We start from the raw sequence: 17605 nt of genomic DNA, 5'->3' as shown, positions 1-17605 counted from the left end.
AAGAGAAGCCACCGCAGTGAGAAGCACCGCACCGCAACGAAGAGCAGCTCCCACTCGCCGCAACTAGAGAAAGCCCATGTGCAGCAACGAAGACCCAACACAGCCAAAAATAAATAAATAAATAATTTTTAAAAAATATTAAAAAAAATAAACACAATTGCCTATTCTCCTTAGGAGCGAGGTCTTGCTCCCTTCTTGCTTCTTTCAGGGACTCTTGATCCTACTGGTGGCTCTCTGAGACCAGGAACACAGATGTCAAAACGAAGGACAAAGGCATTATCAGAGAGCAAGTGGTCATGCCAATAGGTGAGTCCTTTTGGTTCAACAGTTGGCTCTTCATAAAGGCCAGCTCAGCATCATCCAGCTCTCCTCAATCTCCACCCCAGTGATGAAGAACTGGTGGGAAGATGCAGAGAGAAAGAGCGGAGAAAAAGCTAGTCAGGATAGAAAGAGGCAGCTGTGGGTGACCTGCGGGGACATCTCTCCACTCTAAGTTCAAAAAGACCCAGTCAGCAGAAAAGAGCAGATGGGAAAGTCTCTAGGAAGCAGTCAGCAGAATGTGTGCTTAAATCAAGTTCCAAAATGCCGCCATCTCAACACACAAGTATCAGCAAGGTCCTAAGAGGAGCAGCTCTGTTAACCCAGCCAGCACTTTTCCACCTGCCCTTTTTCAGGCCAATTTATGGTTGGTGCCACTTCAACACCAACTCCTGATCTCAAATATAAAATATACTCTTGCCCCAAGAAGTTCCGTAAACAGGAAACCCTCTCTTTTGGGGTTGAATCTATGTTGGTTTGCGTGATTGCCTTGGTCAGATCTGAAGACTACACATGCACTACAACACTAGGATGAAAGTTAGAACATATAGGCTTTTTCCTACATCCTATCATACATTGTTCTAAAAGCCTGATGTGCTGAGCGAAATATGAATTCATCCAACAATTGTTTTCTGAGCACCTACTTTGCACCAGGTATTTTTCCAGGTGCTCAAATACATCCATGAAAAAACAAAGATGACAACCGTAGTGGAGGGAAATTTCTGGTTAAAAGAATCCTCTTCAGAGATGGAAATTACTAGAAAATCTACATTTAGATTGCTAACTTTCTTAAAAATAATAAAATGTAACCAGACATTGAACCTGATCTGGAAGTTAATGAGTATCAAGGCATATACCCAGCAATCATATATTGGAGTTTGAATATTGGGTCTTCTGAGTAATTAACCAGCCCAAAAAAAAAAAAAAAAAAAAAAAGACTTAAAAATCCTGACATAAGACGACCCACTCCCTTGTCCTAAAAAATATCCAGCCAGTTCATCTTATAATGAAAACCATGAATGACAGGCCTAATTTATACACAGAGAACTTTCTAATTTTTTTTTTAATGTGGGCTATGTGGGCAGAGAGCCTAATATCTACAAACATCTGACAACATCTAACCAAAAAAGACCAGAATGAATAGAAAGAAAAACATCCTGGAAGAAATACAGAGAGTGAGGTAAACCTCTATTGAAAAAATTAAAATGTTAGCACTAACTAATATATTTTCATATTTTATTGAGGATATTACATCCACAAAATAAGATTAGGATGCTGTAGAAACTTCAGGAAGCCAAAAAAATCTCTGGAAAAGTTAAAAATGATAGTAGAAACTGTAAATGCCACAGAAATTTGAAAGATAAAATTAATCTACCAGAAAACAGAACAAAAAGAACAGAGATGAGAAACAGAGAGACTTCAAAAATAAGAACCAGTCCAGGAACTTCATCATCTCAAAAACAGCAGCCAGAGAAATAAAGAACAGAATGAATTGAATAAAAGGAAATCCAACAAATAATTCAAAAAAGTTCTCAGAAATGAATGACATGTTTCCACTTTGAAAAACCACTAAATACACAATGCAATGGAAACACGTAGACTCACACCAAAGCGCATTCTCATGAAATTTCTCAACACTAGGGATAAAAAGATTAAATAATTTCAAGAAAAAAATGCATATTTCATACCAATGATCAAGAATCAGAAGGCTTCAGATTTCTCAAAACTGGAAACTAGAAGATATTAGAGGCTTCAAAATTGTGAGGAGGGCTTCCCTGGTGGCGCAGTGGTTGAGAGTCTGCCTGCCGATGCAGGGGACACGGGTTCGAGCCCTGGTCCGGGAAGATCCCACACGCCGTGGAGCAACTAAGCCCGTGAGCCACAACTACTGAGCCTGTGCTCTAGAGCCCGTGAGCCACAACTACTGAGCCCGCGCGCCTCGAGCCTGTGCTCTGCAACAAGAGAAGCCACCGCAGTGAGAAGTACGCGCACCGCAACAAAGAGCAGCCCCTACTCGCCGCAACTAGAGAAAGCCCGCGCGCAGCAACGAAGACCCAACACAGCCAAAAATAAATTAATTAATTTAAAAAAATATTTAAAAAATAGCTGATTCACTTTGCTGTACAGCAGAAACACAACATTGTAAAGCAACTATACTCCAGTAAAAATAAAAAAAGATTAAAGAGTAAGAAATACAGCTTTAAGTATATTACTTAAAGTTATAAAAGTTAACCAATAAAAAGGAAAAAAAAAGAATAAAAATGGCTGAACTGCTTCCACTGTATAAGAAGAAGAAAACATCAATGAAACATTAGGGAATAACTAGACAGACTAACATTAGGGAATAACTAGACAGACCAAACTAAAACTCCAGAAGAAAAGGATGGGTAGAAAACTTTGTTAAAGGAACATACTGAAATTTACAAGTATAAAATGCCTTGGCAATAATCAAATAAAAGTAGTGCACATGAATCAATAAACTGTAATAGAAGTTGATGGGCATAACTAAAGAAACTTTTACAAGTGTGAGTTCTACAATTAACCTGGATCCTGTCCTCATCTTGCACAGACCTCTCATGCCATCTAATACACATACACATTTCATTATAAAAGGGAAGTGTTTTCTATGGCTCTGACCTTGACAATGACCATCAACAAGTTACAGGAACAGAGCTGATAGAATGTGATGATACCTTGTGAAACATGGGCAGAGTTATGTATTTGTTGCCCTCGCAAGGGCTCCCATCATCGCCCTCATTAGTGCTGTATCTAAAGAGAATGAGATTGATCACTGTGCTTACATTTTTTTAAGAAGGAGGAGGGAGAATAAAATGCATTAATATTTTATCAAGAATTAAACAGCGGGCTTCCCTGGTGGTACAGTGGTTGAGAGTCCGCCTGCCGATGCAGGGGACATGGGTTCGTGCCCCGGTCCGGGAGGATCCCATGTGCCACGGGGCGGCTGGGCCTGTGAGCCATGGCTGCTGAGCCTGCGCGTCTGGAGCCTGTGCTCCGCAAAGGGAGAGGCCACAGCGGTGAGAGGCCCGTGTACCGAAAAAATAAATAAATAAATAAAGAGCAACCCCAACTGCTAGTATTAGCAAGTGCCTAATAAATGTTGGCTACTGTTATTCTTAGTTTCTTATTTCTGTGCTTATGATTTTTTTTCTTTCTATGGTAAATAGGAAGAATTTTCATACCTGAAAAAAGTTTTTAAATATTACTTTAATGTAACTATTTAGAAGATAGAGGATCAACAAAATACTGGGAGAGAAAAAGAGGAACTTATCACTGGAGCCAGAGATTAGGTGCCTCCAGAGAACTACGTGACCTCAGGCCCCATTCTGGCTGCCTTCATCCATAACTGAAGAAAAATTCTGGATCCCTTTTAGATCATCCCACTTCAAATCAGGCGCTGCGCCACGCCTTCCAAATCATGGCAGCAATGACAGAAGCCATAATGAAAAAGACTTGAGACACCAAACTCTAAATCTAAGCTCTGCCGCTAATGAGTTGTGACCCTGGGTAAGGGAGCCTTCACATCCTTATTTATGAAATGGGAACAAAAGCGCCTGTTCCAGCTGCCAACGGGTCAGCTGTGGCTCAAATGAGAAGCTGTACTTTGGAAGGCACGGGGTGCTGTGTCAAGCCAGGGCAGTATGATTACGATGATGATGGCCTTGGGGTGAGCCCCAGCAAACGCACGGGTGCCAAAGCTATCAGCTATTGAGTTTCAATTAAGAAACCCTGGCCAGGCAAAGCAGTCAGAGGGAGGCAGGAGCTTCATGGGGTTGTAGAGAGGCACTTAGCAAGCAATAGAATGAACATCAGCAAGGGAAAATCACTCTCCCTTACCATTACAGTCAGGGACAATGGGCTCAGCACCCTGGAAACCTAAATCTTATGGCCTTTAAAAGCAGAAAGGGGGCAGGAGATAGAAGGAAATGGAGATGATGTTCCCGTCTTGGCAAAACTGTGAAATTGGCCAAATTTATTTTCAGCATCTTTTCACCTTTCCTTTCTGACATCACTCCTACTTGCTGTTATTTTCCTGAAACCCCACACCCTGGCTGTAGGATCAGAGAGCCCTTGTGGTACCTGCTGGCTGGCCTATGCACCCAACCCCTGCTCCACAAGCAAGCAACCCCCCCTCGCCAAGGCCTAAACTCTCCAGAAGAGGACTCATGTTCCGAAAATTATACCCTCCCAACATTTGAGAATTAGGAGTCCTCTGATTCCATCCCTGTCCTACCTGGAGTTAGTTATTACAAAATAAACTCACATACAAGAAATTGTCAGTGACCCACATGTTCTTATAGATTATCCTTTAAAAATTTTTATCAATATAACTGACATAACAGTATATTAGTAGGCGACTGTTTAAGAGTCTCACTTTTAAAGAAAATTCTGAAGATGGTAATGTCTTCATCCAGTATTCCCCAAAGTGTCCTAACTAGGAAACTGGATGAACATCTTTTGGTTTTAATCAGATTCCAGCTTTACCATGTACTAGTTGAGTGAGTTAACATCTCTGTGCCCGTTTTGTTATTTGTAAATAGGGATGATAATGGTACCTACCTCACAGGATTCATGTGAAGTTTAATGAGTTAATATATGATAAGTAGTTATACTATGTGATAGGCACTGTTCTAGGTATTAATTTTTTTAATAGTCATGTTTTTATTTTAAAGTTACAACACTCCTATCTGTATCACCCACCCTTTCCAGAAAGAACACCTTCTCCAAGAGATAATACCTCTAAACTCCAGATGGCCCTCGCTCTAACAGTTATCTCTTTTATCCTTTGTATCTTCAAAATCTCCCTCTCTACTGGGTCAATGTACACACAGTCTAGAAACACTCTCAAATATTTCATAGCTTAAAAAATAAAGGCTTTCTTTGAACTGCTTCCCATCTAGGTTAGACCCCTTGTCTTCATTCTTCCAGTTTATCACCACATTTACAGTTCCTTTGACCTTGATCTCTCCTTGCCATAACTATTTCTCCCTTCTTTCCCCTTCCATACATTTTCTTTCCATTTCTATACATTTGCATCGAGTTGCTTCCTTGACACCCTTGAAGTATTACGATGTGGATTTGCCTTCCCATTTCATCCCAATGCCAACCCCCTGGGCACTTCCCAGCACACGTCTTGCTGGCTGTCCTAGTGCATCACGTGATGCTGAGACGCTCCACTCTGAAATGGTTCCCCTACCTCCACTGGCTGCTTCTTCCCACCTCCTTCAGCCTCTTCTTCCTCATCCCATCCCTTAACACTGCAGGTGCCTGGTGGTCACGCTCTTCTCACAGGAGATCTCCCTCTCTCGCCCACCTATTCTCTTGCCTTAGATAAGTATATAGAAGGATGTGAGAAGCACAACATGTGAACATGTGGAAGAAAGGCCTTCGAGGTAGGAAGACCAGCATAAACCACATGGGAGGGATTCAAGGTGTCCTGTGAGCCAGCAGACAGCTGATCGCTGGGCCCCTTAAATATTAGGGAAGTTTCCTAAGGGAAAAGGGGTGGGAGATCAGCCTGGAGCAGGAAGGCTGTGGCACTCTGGGAAGGTCCCTGACTGCTTTAGAGTTTGAGCTAGATTTTATTGGCAGTGGAGCACCCCTGAAGGGTTGGGAGCAATTACATGGCTGCCACACCCTATAACTACACGATCTCAAATCCTATGTTTTCTCCCCTATGAAATATTTCTCACATCTGCTCTTCTGTTCCTTTCTTTTCTGTTACCTTATTACCACTTCAGCTTGTTTTTTCAGTTTCTCCAGGCTGTGATCAAACTTTCTATAGCAGTTAAATGTTTAAAAAAAAAAAAAAAACCCTATAAGAACTGCTCATGGGGAGTTCAGGGCAGTGGGTGGGCCATTGCTGTGGGCATGGTGGCTCCCCTGATTGAGAGCAGGGCCCTCTACACTGCCCTCCTTGCCCATGTCCATACCGTTTTTACGTTTTCGCAACCCGAGCCTTGAGTTTGAAGCAACTGTAAGCCCCATGAGGGGAAGGTTTGTGGCCTTACATTCTTTTATATCACTCGGTGGATCCCGTTCACAGAGCTGAGCTTGTCACAAGTGCATGATGAATATTTGTTATTCAAATAAAATAGAAATGCACACTAATTTGTGCTGGGCACATAAGTGAATGTGGAAAGTCTCATGGGAAAACAACAGCCACAGCAAAACCCCAAAGACCTCGGGCTCCTTACAAAGAGGGAAGCTAAAGTGTAGAGAGCCAAGATCAAGATAAATGCCTTCTCAGGGATTTGATCTAAAAACCTGGAATAGTTTTCCCTATTGTAGAGCCCAAATAAGCAATGTTTTGTTTATTACACTGGTTTCTTTTCCCCCCTTCAATTACTAATGTTCCCGATAGACAGCTACTAAACCAGAACCAAACTACCAAATTAATACAAAACCAGATATCAACACAGGACGGTGAAAAAGCATGGACTCTAGAATATGGCAAAGTTGGCAACAAAGCCCTGTCCTACCAGGAATTAGCTGTGCAGCCTTGGAAAAATTATCAATACTTATCTTCTCTGGACCTAAAGTCTCTCAGCTATTGGCTGGGAAAAACCACCTATCCCATTGCATTATGAAAACTAATGTGTGGAGAATGGCCATCAAGTGGCTGGCTCAGAGTAGTCAGTAGTAACTAACAAAAAGATATCAGTTCTCTTGTTTACTCAACAAATAGTTGTGGGCTATGTGCCAGACATAGTTGTAGGCACTAGAGATTTATCAGAATAAAAACGTCAAATGGATGTTCTCATGGAGATCATGATGCTCATCCTTAGTCCCTGGAGAAAAGAATAAAAGCCCCTGTCCCCTTTGCCATGAAAAATACACATAATGTCCATATATATATTGTGCATATAGTTTAAGGAGGTCAAGCATCCCATGAGACCTTCAGTCCCCTCTTGTGATCTTAGATTAAGAATCCTGTCTGCATACTAGCATCTCCAAATATGCTTATTAAGAATGACTGAGGGGCTTCCCTGGGGGTGCAGTGGTTGAGAGTCCACCTGCCGATGCAGGGGACACGGGTTCGTGCCCTGGTCCGGGAAGATCCCACATGCCGCAGAGTGGCTGGGCCCGTGAGCCATGGCCGCTGAGCCTGCGCGTCCGGAGCCTGTGCTCCGCAGCGGGAGAGGCCACAGCAGTGAGAGGCCCGCGTATCGCAACAAAAAAAAAAAAAAAAAAAAAGAATGACTCAGGCCATGTGTTATATTCAAGGCCCCATTTCTGACTTATTAAAAAGTACCATCCAAGTGTCCCAGAAGAATCTTAAAGGAAACACTACGTAAGAAGATCTGTCTTCAGAACACCTGCTTTTCCTAAGCTTATCCACGATATTATAGGACTATAAATCAAACCCTGCTAGAGACTGGCATATATTAGATGCTCGATAAATACCTGTGACTGTAAAATGAAGGACATTCTATTTCCAACCTACAGTAAGTCAGTGCTATACCTACCTAAATTTCCTAGATGACCCTTAACACCAAACTCCAGACAAAATCAAGTGCAAAGTACATCTACTGAAGCCTGGTTAGTATTATACTTTCACATGTAATGCACAGGCACCTTCTCAAACGAAAAACACGAAAACCCTGTATTGATATTTTACAACCTCAAACAGGGTAGCGTAGGGTTAAGGCAACCACGTATCACAGGAATTCTGTAGCTATCCTAAATTCAAATATCCCATCCCACGGTCCCAGAGACCAGTGGGAAATCCTAATGCGTCCATACCCAAATTATACCTCCAAGACCACGTTTTGCATTTGGAAGCAATTCTGTTATCAGGCCCTCTACCCAATTTGCGGCTGAGCAAAATGTGGTCTTTGGGAGCAGTGTTTGGTGTACCTGCAATGTATGAAGGGAGAGCTCCTGACCCAACTCTCAATCAGAATCACACACAGCTGCAAAACAAGCCTGGCCGCTGCCATACTCAACATTTTAAATCACTCTAGACACTGGGTCAACGAACCTTTTCTTAGGCTTCATAAAATGGAGTCCTTGGCTCCTGTGACCACGCCCCTTGGTGGGCGAGACCAATTCCTTCCAGGGACAGGCTAAGTGTTTCCTGCTCCAGTTAAACTCACTTTCCGTGGCCTCTCAAACATGGGCTTCCCTTTTTTGTCTTCATGTTCTTACCCAAATTTCCTCCAAAGGTAAGCCCTCCCTCATCTAGGCTGCTTTCCTTACCTGTTTTGCCACAATAACCAAAAAAAAAAAAAAATCAATATCCAGAACTTGATGGCAAATCCCTGTTACTGTGCATTGTAAAAGGGAATTTAAACAGCTTTCTTTTGGATGCAACACCAGTGGTATTTCTAGGCTATATCCATCCTTGAAGTCTGGACTAACCTGGAAACCAGGGTGTGTATTTGCCATTGCTATACTTGCGTGCTCTTCTGTAATATAGCTCAAGGAACCCACTTCTGGAAAACTGTTTCCTTCTAATCCCATCCAACCGCCTGCTTAGTCCCCGTTCTCTTATTCTTGTGAGGTCCTCATTATCAGCAGAGGATTAGTAGAAAAAAAATCCAAATTGAGGAAAATACGTGTGAGACACAGTAACTTTAGAAAAGTTTGACAGTTTCTTATATATTAAAACACACTATGACTCCAAAATTCCACTCCTAGCTATTTATACAAGAGAAATAAGTATGTTCACACAAAAACCTGCATGCAACTGTTGACAGTGATTTCTTCATTATTACCCCAAACTGGAAACAATCCAAATGTATGACTGGTGAATAAACTGTGGTACATCCATCCAATGGAATACTACCCACCAATTAAAAGGACTGAATGATTGATACATGCAACAACATGGATGACTCCCAAATGCATTTCACTAAATGAAAGAACTCAGACTCAGATGACAACATAGTACATGATATCATTTGTATAACCTTCTGGAAAAGGCAAAAGTATAAAGACAATTCAGTGCAGTGTGCGTCAGGGGTTGTGAATAGAGTAAAGGGTAACTAAAGGGCACAAGAAAACTTTTTGGGCTGTAGGAACTGAACTTGATTGTCTTGGTGGTTACAAGACTGAATACATTGTATACATTTGCCAAAACTCAAAGAACTTCAAAAGGTAAATTTTACTGAATGTAAATTATACCTAAATAATCTGATTTGTAAACTTTTTTACAGTACTAATGTAGAACATGGAGAAAAATCTTGAAATAGGGACTCAAGTTTCAAAACTTAATAGTGAAACAGTCTGAATGATACTTTATCTTGAAAGGAGAAATGGAGTTTATCTCCCATTTAACCAAACTTATAGTTGTAAATGTGTGTTAATTCTTAGAACAAAAACAAAAAAAAAAATCAATTGTTTGTTACATAATTCCTGCAACAAGATTTATGTCAGCAGGACAAAACATTTTTCATTTCATGTTTGACTTTTCACAGCCCATTTATAAAGATCATTTTTTCCCCAAAGTATTATATTTCAGGGCATCACTAAAGACTTCTCCTAATCCTTAGGTGGTCTAATATTTTTCTTTGGTTCCTACCAAAACAGTGTCTTAGGTCAATTTTCTCTTCTTTAATGGTTACCTGGCCTAACTCAGCCAAATCTTAATTGGGTCACAGCTGTGTGATTCCATCAGTTTTCCAATGTCACTTTCATAAGAGTCCATGAATTTTTTTCCTCTTTTGCATGGCCTGAAATTTCTCTTTGCAGTCAATTTACCTACACATTGTATGACTGAGCAATTATCAGACCATCTAAGAGAGCCCAGCCTACCAAACTGTGGGTGTTAAGTGGAAAGTAAATTTTTGGTGGGGAGAGATTATTTAAGTGTCGAGTCTCTAATGAATAAATACACTCATATTATGATCACTTTTACTTTTCGTTGCTACCTCATAACTTCAGGGAATCACATAATGAATACCATTCCTTTCTTAGCAACTACAATTATACCAGACACTGTACTACCACAGGGCCATAAAAATGGCTTAGATGCTTTCTTAAACGTGGCAGGAAGACAAGGAAAGACAGCGGCATCACCATCATCTTGTCCAATATTTGCTTAGTGTTTACTGAGCAACTACCAAACCAGGTCCTAAGAGCTCTGATACTGATTGAACCCTCTCAACACGCGTACGAGGTCATCACTACTAATATCCCCATCTGACAGATGAGCAGAGAAGTCTCAGAGCTGCTCAGGCCCACAGCACAAGCCCTTGGCAGGGCTGGGGTTCACACCCAATCTGCCTGCAGAGCTCATATACTTACAGACGGCACTGTGTGTGCTACAGCTCCCATGGTGGGGCACCAGCAGGCCTGAGGTCACTCTGTACCTATGGCCAATCCACAAACATCCAATCCCTGAAGACGTGGTATTTACTGGACAGAACAGCACCAAACACCTTCTAGAGTATCAAGGGCAGCTGAGAAGCAAAGGAATTGAACTTGCCAGCTGGCTCCTCCCAGCCCCAGGTGCCCTTGGAAAAAGGCTGCAGAAAGAAGGCCGTGGGGCGGCCACCCCTGTCACCTGACAAATGCCACCCCTGTGTGCTCTTCCCTCGGGAGGCGAGCTATAAGAGCAGCTTCTTGCACCCACGCGTTAGAAAAATCAGACTAAATATAGCCAAGTTTGCTCTCATGAGCCAGCTCTGAGCTGCTACATCCACATCAGAAAACTGGGGAAGAATCAGTTTGATTTACAGGAGAGCAGCTTTCCTTGCTTGCTCTTGTAGCTACAAAAGGACCATGGGCAAGATCCAGCGGGGCTGCAGGGAGTGCTGGAGGTCTGGCCAAGCAGATAATCGAGCCCACAGGGAAAGGAACGTACCAGACGTGAGAGGAGCATCCTCATTAATGTTCCTGCCCATGGAGGGCTAAACAACCACAACACCAGGACCTGGGGGGGAGGGTAGCACACATTCCACATACAGCCCTCTGTTCCACGCCCTTCCCCCATTCCCCACCCATCAGTATTATACTCAACAGCTCACTCAAATGCTATCCCCTTGGTTGGGCCATCCCATCCTGTCCAGATCAGAACCAAATGCTCCATTTGTTCTCCGACCGCCCACATTATGCTGCTTGTACTTTTATTTAGCACTTATATCATGCAGCCTAATCTGAATCTCTGTCTCCAGCCAAGTGGAGGCGGGGGACGGCTAAGCTTCCTTCTTAGTGGCCCCCCCAAATCTAGTAGAGTTCCTTGCACACAGGCAAGGAACTCTCCTGCTTATCAACAGCAAATGCAAAACCTGCCTGAATGCCAGGAAAAGGGAGTTTGCAATTTTCTTCATTAAACGCACAACGTCTGACGCTCAGTCCCCAGAGTTCAGGCACAGGTTTCAGATCCCAGGCTGTCCTTGCTGGGATGTGTCCCACAGCATTACGGATCACAGCTACACCGCCAGAGGTTCTACACCACCTCACCCTTGTTAGCACCAGCCCTAGTTCCTTCTGGCCAAAGAGCACAGCAAGACAGACAAGAAAGAAGGGTGGGTGCAGGGGCGTGGCCAGGTAACAGCAGGATTAGACTGAAGCCCTGTCTGAACCAGTCAGAGGTCACGGAGAAGAGCTGGGAGTGGCAGGAACTCCTGCCGCAGCAAGTGCAGAAGCAGGGCTTGGGACCCCACCTCACCCTCACGCACAGTCACTGGACGGAAGTTTTCAGCGAAGCCTTCATGTTCACCACTCTCACGTCCTAAAATAGAGTGATGGATACAAGCTGCTGCCGCAGGACCGTCAGATCTCGTGGGCTAGGGAACAAAATAAATATTAGAAAAAAAGAATAAAAGACCCTTGGTGAAAAGTGAAATGAAAGAGAATCGAGTAGCAGGTAGTTGAACACTAACACCGGGATGCTGCACGGAGCTGAGAGGGAAGCGTGTTGACAGTCGCGCTGCTTTTACAAGCACTCTGCAAGTGAACGCAGCGGGGAGTTCTTCTTGGGGGGCGTGTATAGGGGCTACCACAGAAATCAGATGCACTCATTAGCCTACCCATTCATTCATTCAGTCTGCCATTCATTCACTGATTCGTTTAACAAACCTCACACGGAGTCTACCATGGGCCAGGCGTAAGGCACCGTGCCTGCCCTCAGAAAGCACCACCAAGCAGAACTGCACGTAAACCTTGTTCTCAACATGGAAACGCAGTTAGGAAAAACTGGAGGCAGGCTAGTACCAGGAGAGCCACCGTCCTCCTTACTTCCCGTGTCACAGGGGCAATCCAAGAGAATGGCACTGCTGGTCCCTCTCCGCCCTCTATGGGCTCTCCTCTGGCGAGGAGGAGAAGACAAGTGGTGACGTGAAAGCCTGTGAAAGGGAACAATGCATCCGGAGTTGGGGGCTCTCTCCCTCTGGGTCCCAGATGCCTGCTGCAGGAGCCCATCTTCTCTCTGCTGTCCAGGCTGCCAGTGTTACAGAGGCAGGCGGTCCTGTGAGGGGTAAACTCGCTGCTGGGGTGCAGTAGTAGCAAACCCACTTTACCATCCGGCCCAAAGTCAGGAAGAATAACCCCTGCACCCTTGTAATCAAGATGATGTCTTTATCCCCCTCTGCGATTGTGACTCAGTTCCGAATGCCAGCAGGGTACAAAGTCATCATTTGCGACTGCTTCTCTTTGCCACGAGGTTCCGAGGTATCTTGTTTTCCCTTTTTTCCCCAGCCGCTGCTATGATTACTTATCCTTACAATATTTTGGTGATGGGAAGTTTCGTTACTCTTTTACAGGAGAAAAACTATAGAAACTGAGCACTGAATGACTAATCAGAGGCCATCTGATGAGTCAGTTTGTTCACTTTGGATGTAAAATGTGGATGCCTTAGCCCAAAGTCATTCAGAGCACATAGCCTACAACTGGAAATCTTTCTGGAGGGTGGTGAATATTGGGACTCGTCTTTCTGCCATGGAAGAGGAGCTATTATTCTATTAGATCTGGAATAGAAACACTACGTACAAAATTTATCCACTCCATTTTCTTATACAGCTGAGGATGAAGCAAGGAGGAGATGAAATGTGGCCCAGGAATAGGAAAAGCCTTCTCTTGCTCTGGGGCATTTATACTTCACTCATGAAACAATTACTGAGGTCCAAATAAGTGCCAGACACCAATCTTGGAATACAGAGGTGAATACGGTACTATGCCTGATGAATCCACAGAGGTGAATACGGTACTATGCCTGATGAATCCACTTTTTTCCTCTCCCTTCAACCCATTAATATTAGAAAACAGCGCCTCAATGAAGACAACTGTCTACGCAATCTGTCCACGGAGAAGGGATTACTCTCGGTTTCTACAGGCTACCTCCTTTCTAGAGGTCCTAGTTCTCCAGCTATTTGCAGTAATTTCTTATAATCTTTTTTTAAGCCAATGGATGCCAATACAATCCCAATCGGAATGCAGACCATAACGTGGTCTGAGGCTGGAAAGCACAGCTTTAAGCTGCCCATAAATGTAAGGCTTGGGTCACAACCAGATTAGGGAGTAGACATAGGATGCTGTAATTAATTCAAAGAAAGCCTAACCCAGGGTAGCCATAAAATAACTCCAAGCTACAAGTTTAGCAAAATGAATGAGCCCCCTACTTGCTCTTAATACTTTTACAAGTTCAAGCTTACTTAAGAAAACAGGTTACACATTGTAAGAAAAACAAAACCAAAAAAACTTCTAATTTGCTACTAATTACAAAGACTGGCATGAGTAAGTGAAAGTTCAGGATACAAAACAGGTTCCAAACAGTACCGCTTTTTTTTTATAGGAGAAGTATGGGAGGGAGTGCAAGTAATATTTACTGAGAATCCATGTCCTAGCCACTCTTAATAAGCCCTTTCCTTTATTTAATCTTCACAACTTTAGTGGGACCTCAACAGTAGTGTGCCCATGTTTTCCAGATGCAGAAACTAAACCTCAGATGTTAAGCAACATGTATTATATGTCCTATTCCATTTCCTCTGGCAATATTCCTTATTCTCTAAATCAGTGTTTCTCAGTGAGCTTGGGGAAACTGGTTGTTCCTTGGTTTTGGGTTGGGAATTTTGTATGAGACAGCCATGCACTATAGGACACTTAGGACATCCTTGGCCCATGGGCATAAAATATCAATACCAGCCCCTGCATATCTCAAACATGCCCTAGGAGGACAATGTCCCTCCTCAGGTGAGAGCCACTGCCTTCAAACCTCTCAAAAGTTCCTTATTTTATGGCATTTGGGCTCCTAAGAAAGCCCCATGCACTCGTATGGAGTCAGTTACAAAAGCTCCATGGATTTATTTCCCATGCATTTCATGGGCATTTATTGAGTACCAGTCATGGGTCAGGTAGCGTACTATTGCCTGGGAGTATAAATTCAAAGAGTACATGGTCCCCACTCCCCAGCGGCTATAGTCTTAGAGTCTAGTGAGAGACATGAAGTACGGCAAGTGTTAAATGTAAGCACAGGGGCTTCCCTGGTGGTGCAGTGGTTGAGAGTCCGCCTGCCGATGCAGGGGACACGGGCTCGTGCCCCGGTCTGGGAAGATCCCACATGCTGTGGAGCGGCTGGGCCCGTGAGCCATGGCCGCTGAGCCTGTGCGTCCGGAGCCTGTGCTCCGCAACGGGAGAGGCCACACCAGTGAGAGGCCCACGTACCACAAAAAAAAAAAAAAAATGTAAGCACAGGTGCTGAGGAGACAATGCAGGAGGCACCTCCCACAGACTGGGCAGAGCACTCAGAAGGCAGAGGGAAGGGAGGGTTGAGACAGGTTCCCAGAGGAGCTGAAGTTTTCCCTGAGCCTTGAAAGACCAAACGAGAGTAGCTAGGAAGGGCCAAGTTCAAACCAAGAAAGCTGCCTTTGTAAAGACCAGAGATAGGAATATTTGCAGTCCAAGTTTAAAATATTCCCTTTATTCTTCAAGTTGAGGCCTCATTGTGATTCAAACTCAGGATCTCCTGTTTACTAGACAGGCACTTCAACCAAACAAGTCAATAGAAAATAAAATAAGCTCTCCACAGTCCAGGCATACTTCCTTTCAAAGCCTTTGTTTTCGTAAGGTCTGGCTTCGCTGGTATAATAACCCATCAGACAAGATATATGACTAATTCTACTTCTTCCAGCGAGCAGGAAATTGCTTTCAAGTACATCATGGACTGGCACCCAGTGGGAGTGCCCTTCACTTGAGGACACAGAAGAGTGAGGAAGAGAAGAGATAATGTCATCTGAGGGGTGAGGTAGAGAGGTGCCAGTAGGTCAACAACTTGCCCTTAGCCTCAAGCTCAGAATGAACTTTATCTTGTGTTTTTTTTCATCTAAAGTCTTGTCTCAGTTACCATCAACCGTAACAATGCAAAAAGCCAGATTCTCACCCTATTATTACATTTGCACAGAAAACTCTGGTTATTTGTTTTTTTCAAAGCCATATATATGAGATTTATATAGGTGTATATAGATTTATATATATATATATGTATAAACTTAAAAGCCAAATATATAAGAACAGTAAAGGTAGGTAGATAGGTGGATAGAAGTGCCCAGCTTGGGATCTCGGAACCTGAGACAGTTTCCTGAGTTAATGGGTGCTGACCACAAGAGCTGGGTTATTGCCACTTGAAGTTGTTAAGTAATTACAAAGAGAGCAAGAGTCAGATTAGTTCAGTTGCTCTCACCTGGGGTGGGTAGGGGAGGGGGACGCCAGCAAACCCTTGTGGCTCCTTCTTGCTTTCAGCCTCCAAGGAACAGGCTCACTTCCCCTTGGCAAGGAGTCTGCTGCAGCTGGCAGGCATGCCCTCTTTTTCCAACACCAACTTCCCCTCTGACCTGAGCCACACTCAGAAGCCATAATTCTGTAAATGAACTTACACTCCCCTTTAGTCCCATGATCATTTCAATTTATCATTCAGGCACAGTGTGACTGCTCGTTTGACATCACAAACATGTCTGGCCCACATATTTTTCCCCCAGAAACTACCCTCAACAAGAAAGCCAGTCTTCCAAGGTGAGAGCATCTGAAATGAAAACTTGGGATCCCACACAAACCGCCTGTCCCTGCTTTCAACCAGGCAGTTCAAAGGTGGCAACATCATAGAGCCCAAACTGCAAAGCCAAAGGCCAAAATTATAGGAGGAAAGCAGAAGGTGGGCTTCAAAGAAAAGGATTCACCCCAATGTAAGAGGCTGGCTGTCCTTATTCCTGGCTGATTCCATTTCGTTTCTATAAACTTTGCTAACCTCGGGAGGGTTGTATAAAGAGACAGGTGTCGGGACACCTCCACCCTCTGGGTACATCTGCTGCTATCGCTGCTGCGTACACACGACGAGGGGCCCTCGACCCAACAGCAGTCCATGCTTCCCGATGACGCACCTGGCGAGGGTCCTCTCCCATGTGTGGAGGCCAAAGTGAGCATCCTCAACCTCGAGGTCACCGAGCCGGCCCTGGCGGGATGCGGCAGCGAAAAGGGCACCTCGGGGCTGAGACCTCCAAGCGCTCTCTCAGGCTTTTCCCCCATATCCAGCACATCATTTCGCATTAGGGACACTCTTCGCCTCCAACCCGAGAGTGCTGCGCATCTACCTGTCTTTCCAAAGTAACTGAATAAAGCACCTACTGGCTCTCCGTGGCTCAGGTGAGTGCCAAGAGGTGTAAGAGGAAAGGGCCCGCTTGCCACCACCCACTTTCCTCTCCTCCCCAAGCTTCCCCAAGCTTCATCGGGGATGTGTGTATCGGGGTGCGCGGGTTAAGAGGGGGCTTAAAATGCCCAAGCGTCCCTTACCTTCCACAGCCATTCTCTCAGAGCTTCCCTAACGCATGCATAATTTTCTGGGCCGAGATACTCCTCCTGCCCCGCGCTCCCCTCCCGCCTCGCGCTTTCGCCTAAATATTCTGCGCTCATCTGCTCCAGGACCAACCTGCCGCGGTCACGCAAAGCGAGGCTGGCGGCTCCCGGCTCGGCGCAGAGCAGCCTGGGAATTGTAGTTCCATCTCTTTCCTCAGACCCAGGAGAGCACCCCGAGTCCTGAGAAGGGCATGGCCCCACCTCCACACTGGGATGGCATCGCCGGCTTCATCGGGCCCAGGCAGAGAAATCCCTCTTGGCGGGGCGGGGGGTCTCGTGAGTAGACCCGGGGACCCTGGGAGGTAGCGGGGACTACATTTCCCAAGATGCCGTGCGCTGGATTTCGTTCCGCGCCGGGAGCTGAGACCCGTGATTGAGCTCTTCCCTGTTGATTAGAAGTAGGTAAGCACCTGGCAGGGCTCGTGCGGGAGGCAGGAGGCGGCGGGGTTTGTGGTGTGACCTTCTGGGCTTGTCACTGGCC

The 17605-nt window shown here is 44.6% G+C and overlaps 1 protein-coding gene across 1 annotated transcript in view; it reads right to left on the bottom strand.

The window, feature by feature from the left end:
- The window catches only part of SAMD12 (sterile alpha motif domain containing 12), a 399280-nt gene extending 382104 nt beyond the window's left edge, over positions 1 to 17176 (bottom strand). The window contains exon 1 of the mRNA XM_082675126.1: positions 17062 to 17176. Coding sequence (XP_082531252.1) covers positions 17062 to 17074 — 13 coding nt within the window. The 5' untranslated portion in view covers positions 17075 to 17176. The remainder of the gene's footprint in view (positions 1 to 17061) is intronic.
- Positions 17177 to 17605: the final 429 nt, after the last annotated feature.

Source organism: Grampus griseus (assembly GCF_964374135.1).
Source record: "Grampus griseus genome assembly, chromosome: 17".
Taxonomy (NCBI): domain Eukaryota; kingdom Metazoa; phylum Chordata; class Mammalia; order Artiodactyla; family Delphinidae; genus Grampus; species Grampus griseus.
The sequence above is the reverse complement of the archived record's forward strand: the minus strand, read 5'-3'. Positions and strand labels throughout refer to the sequence as shown.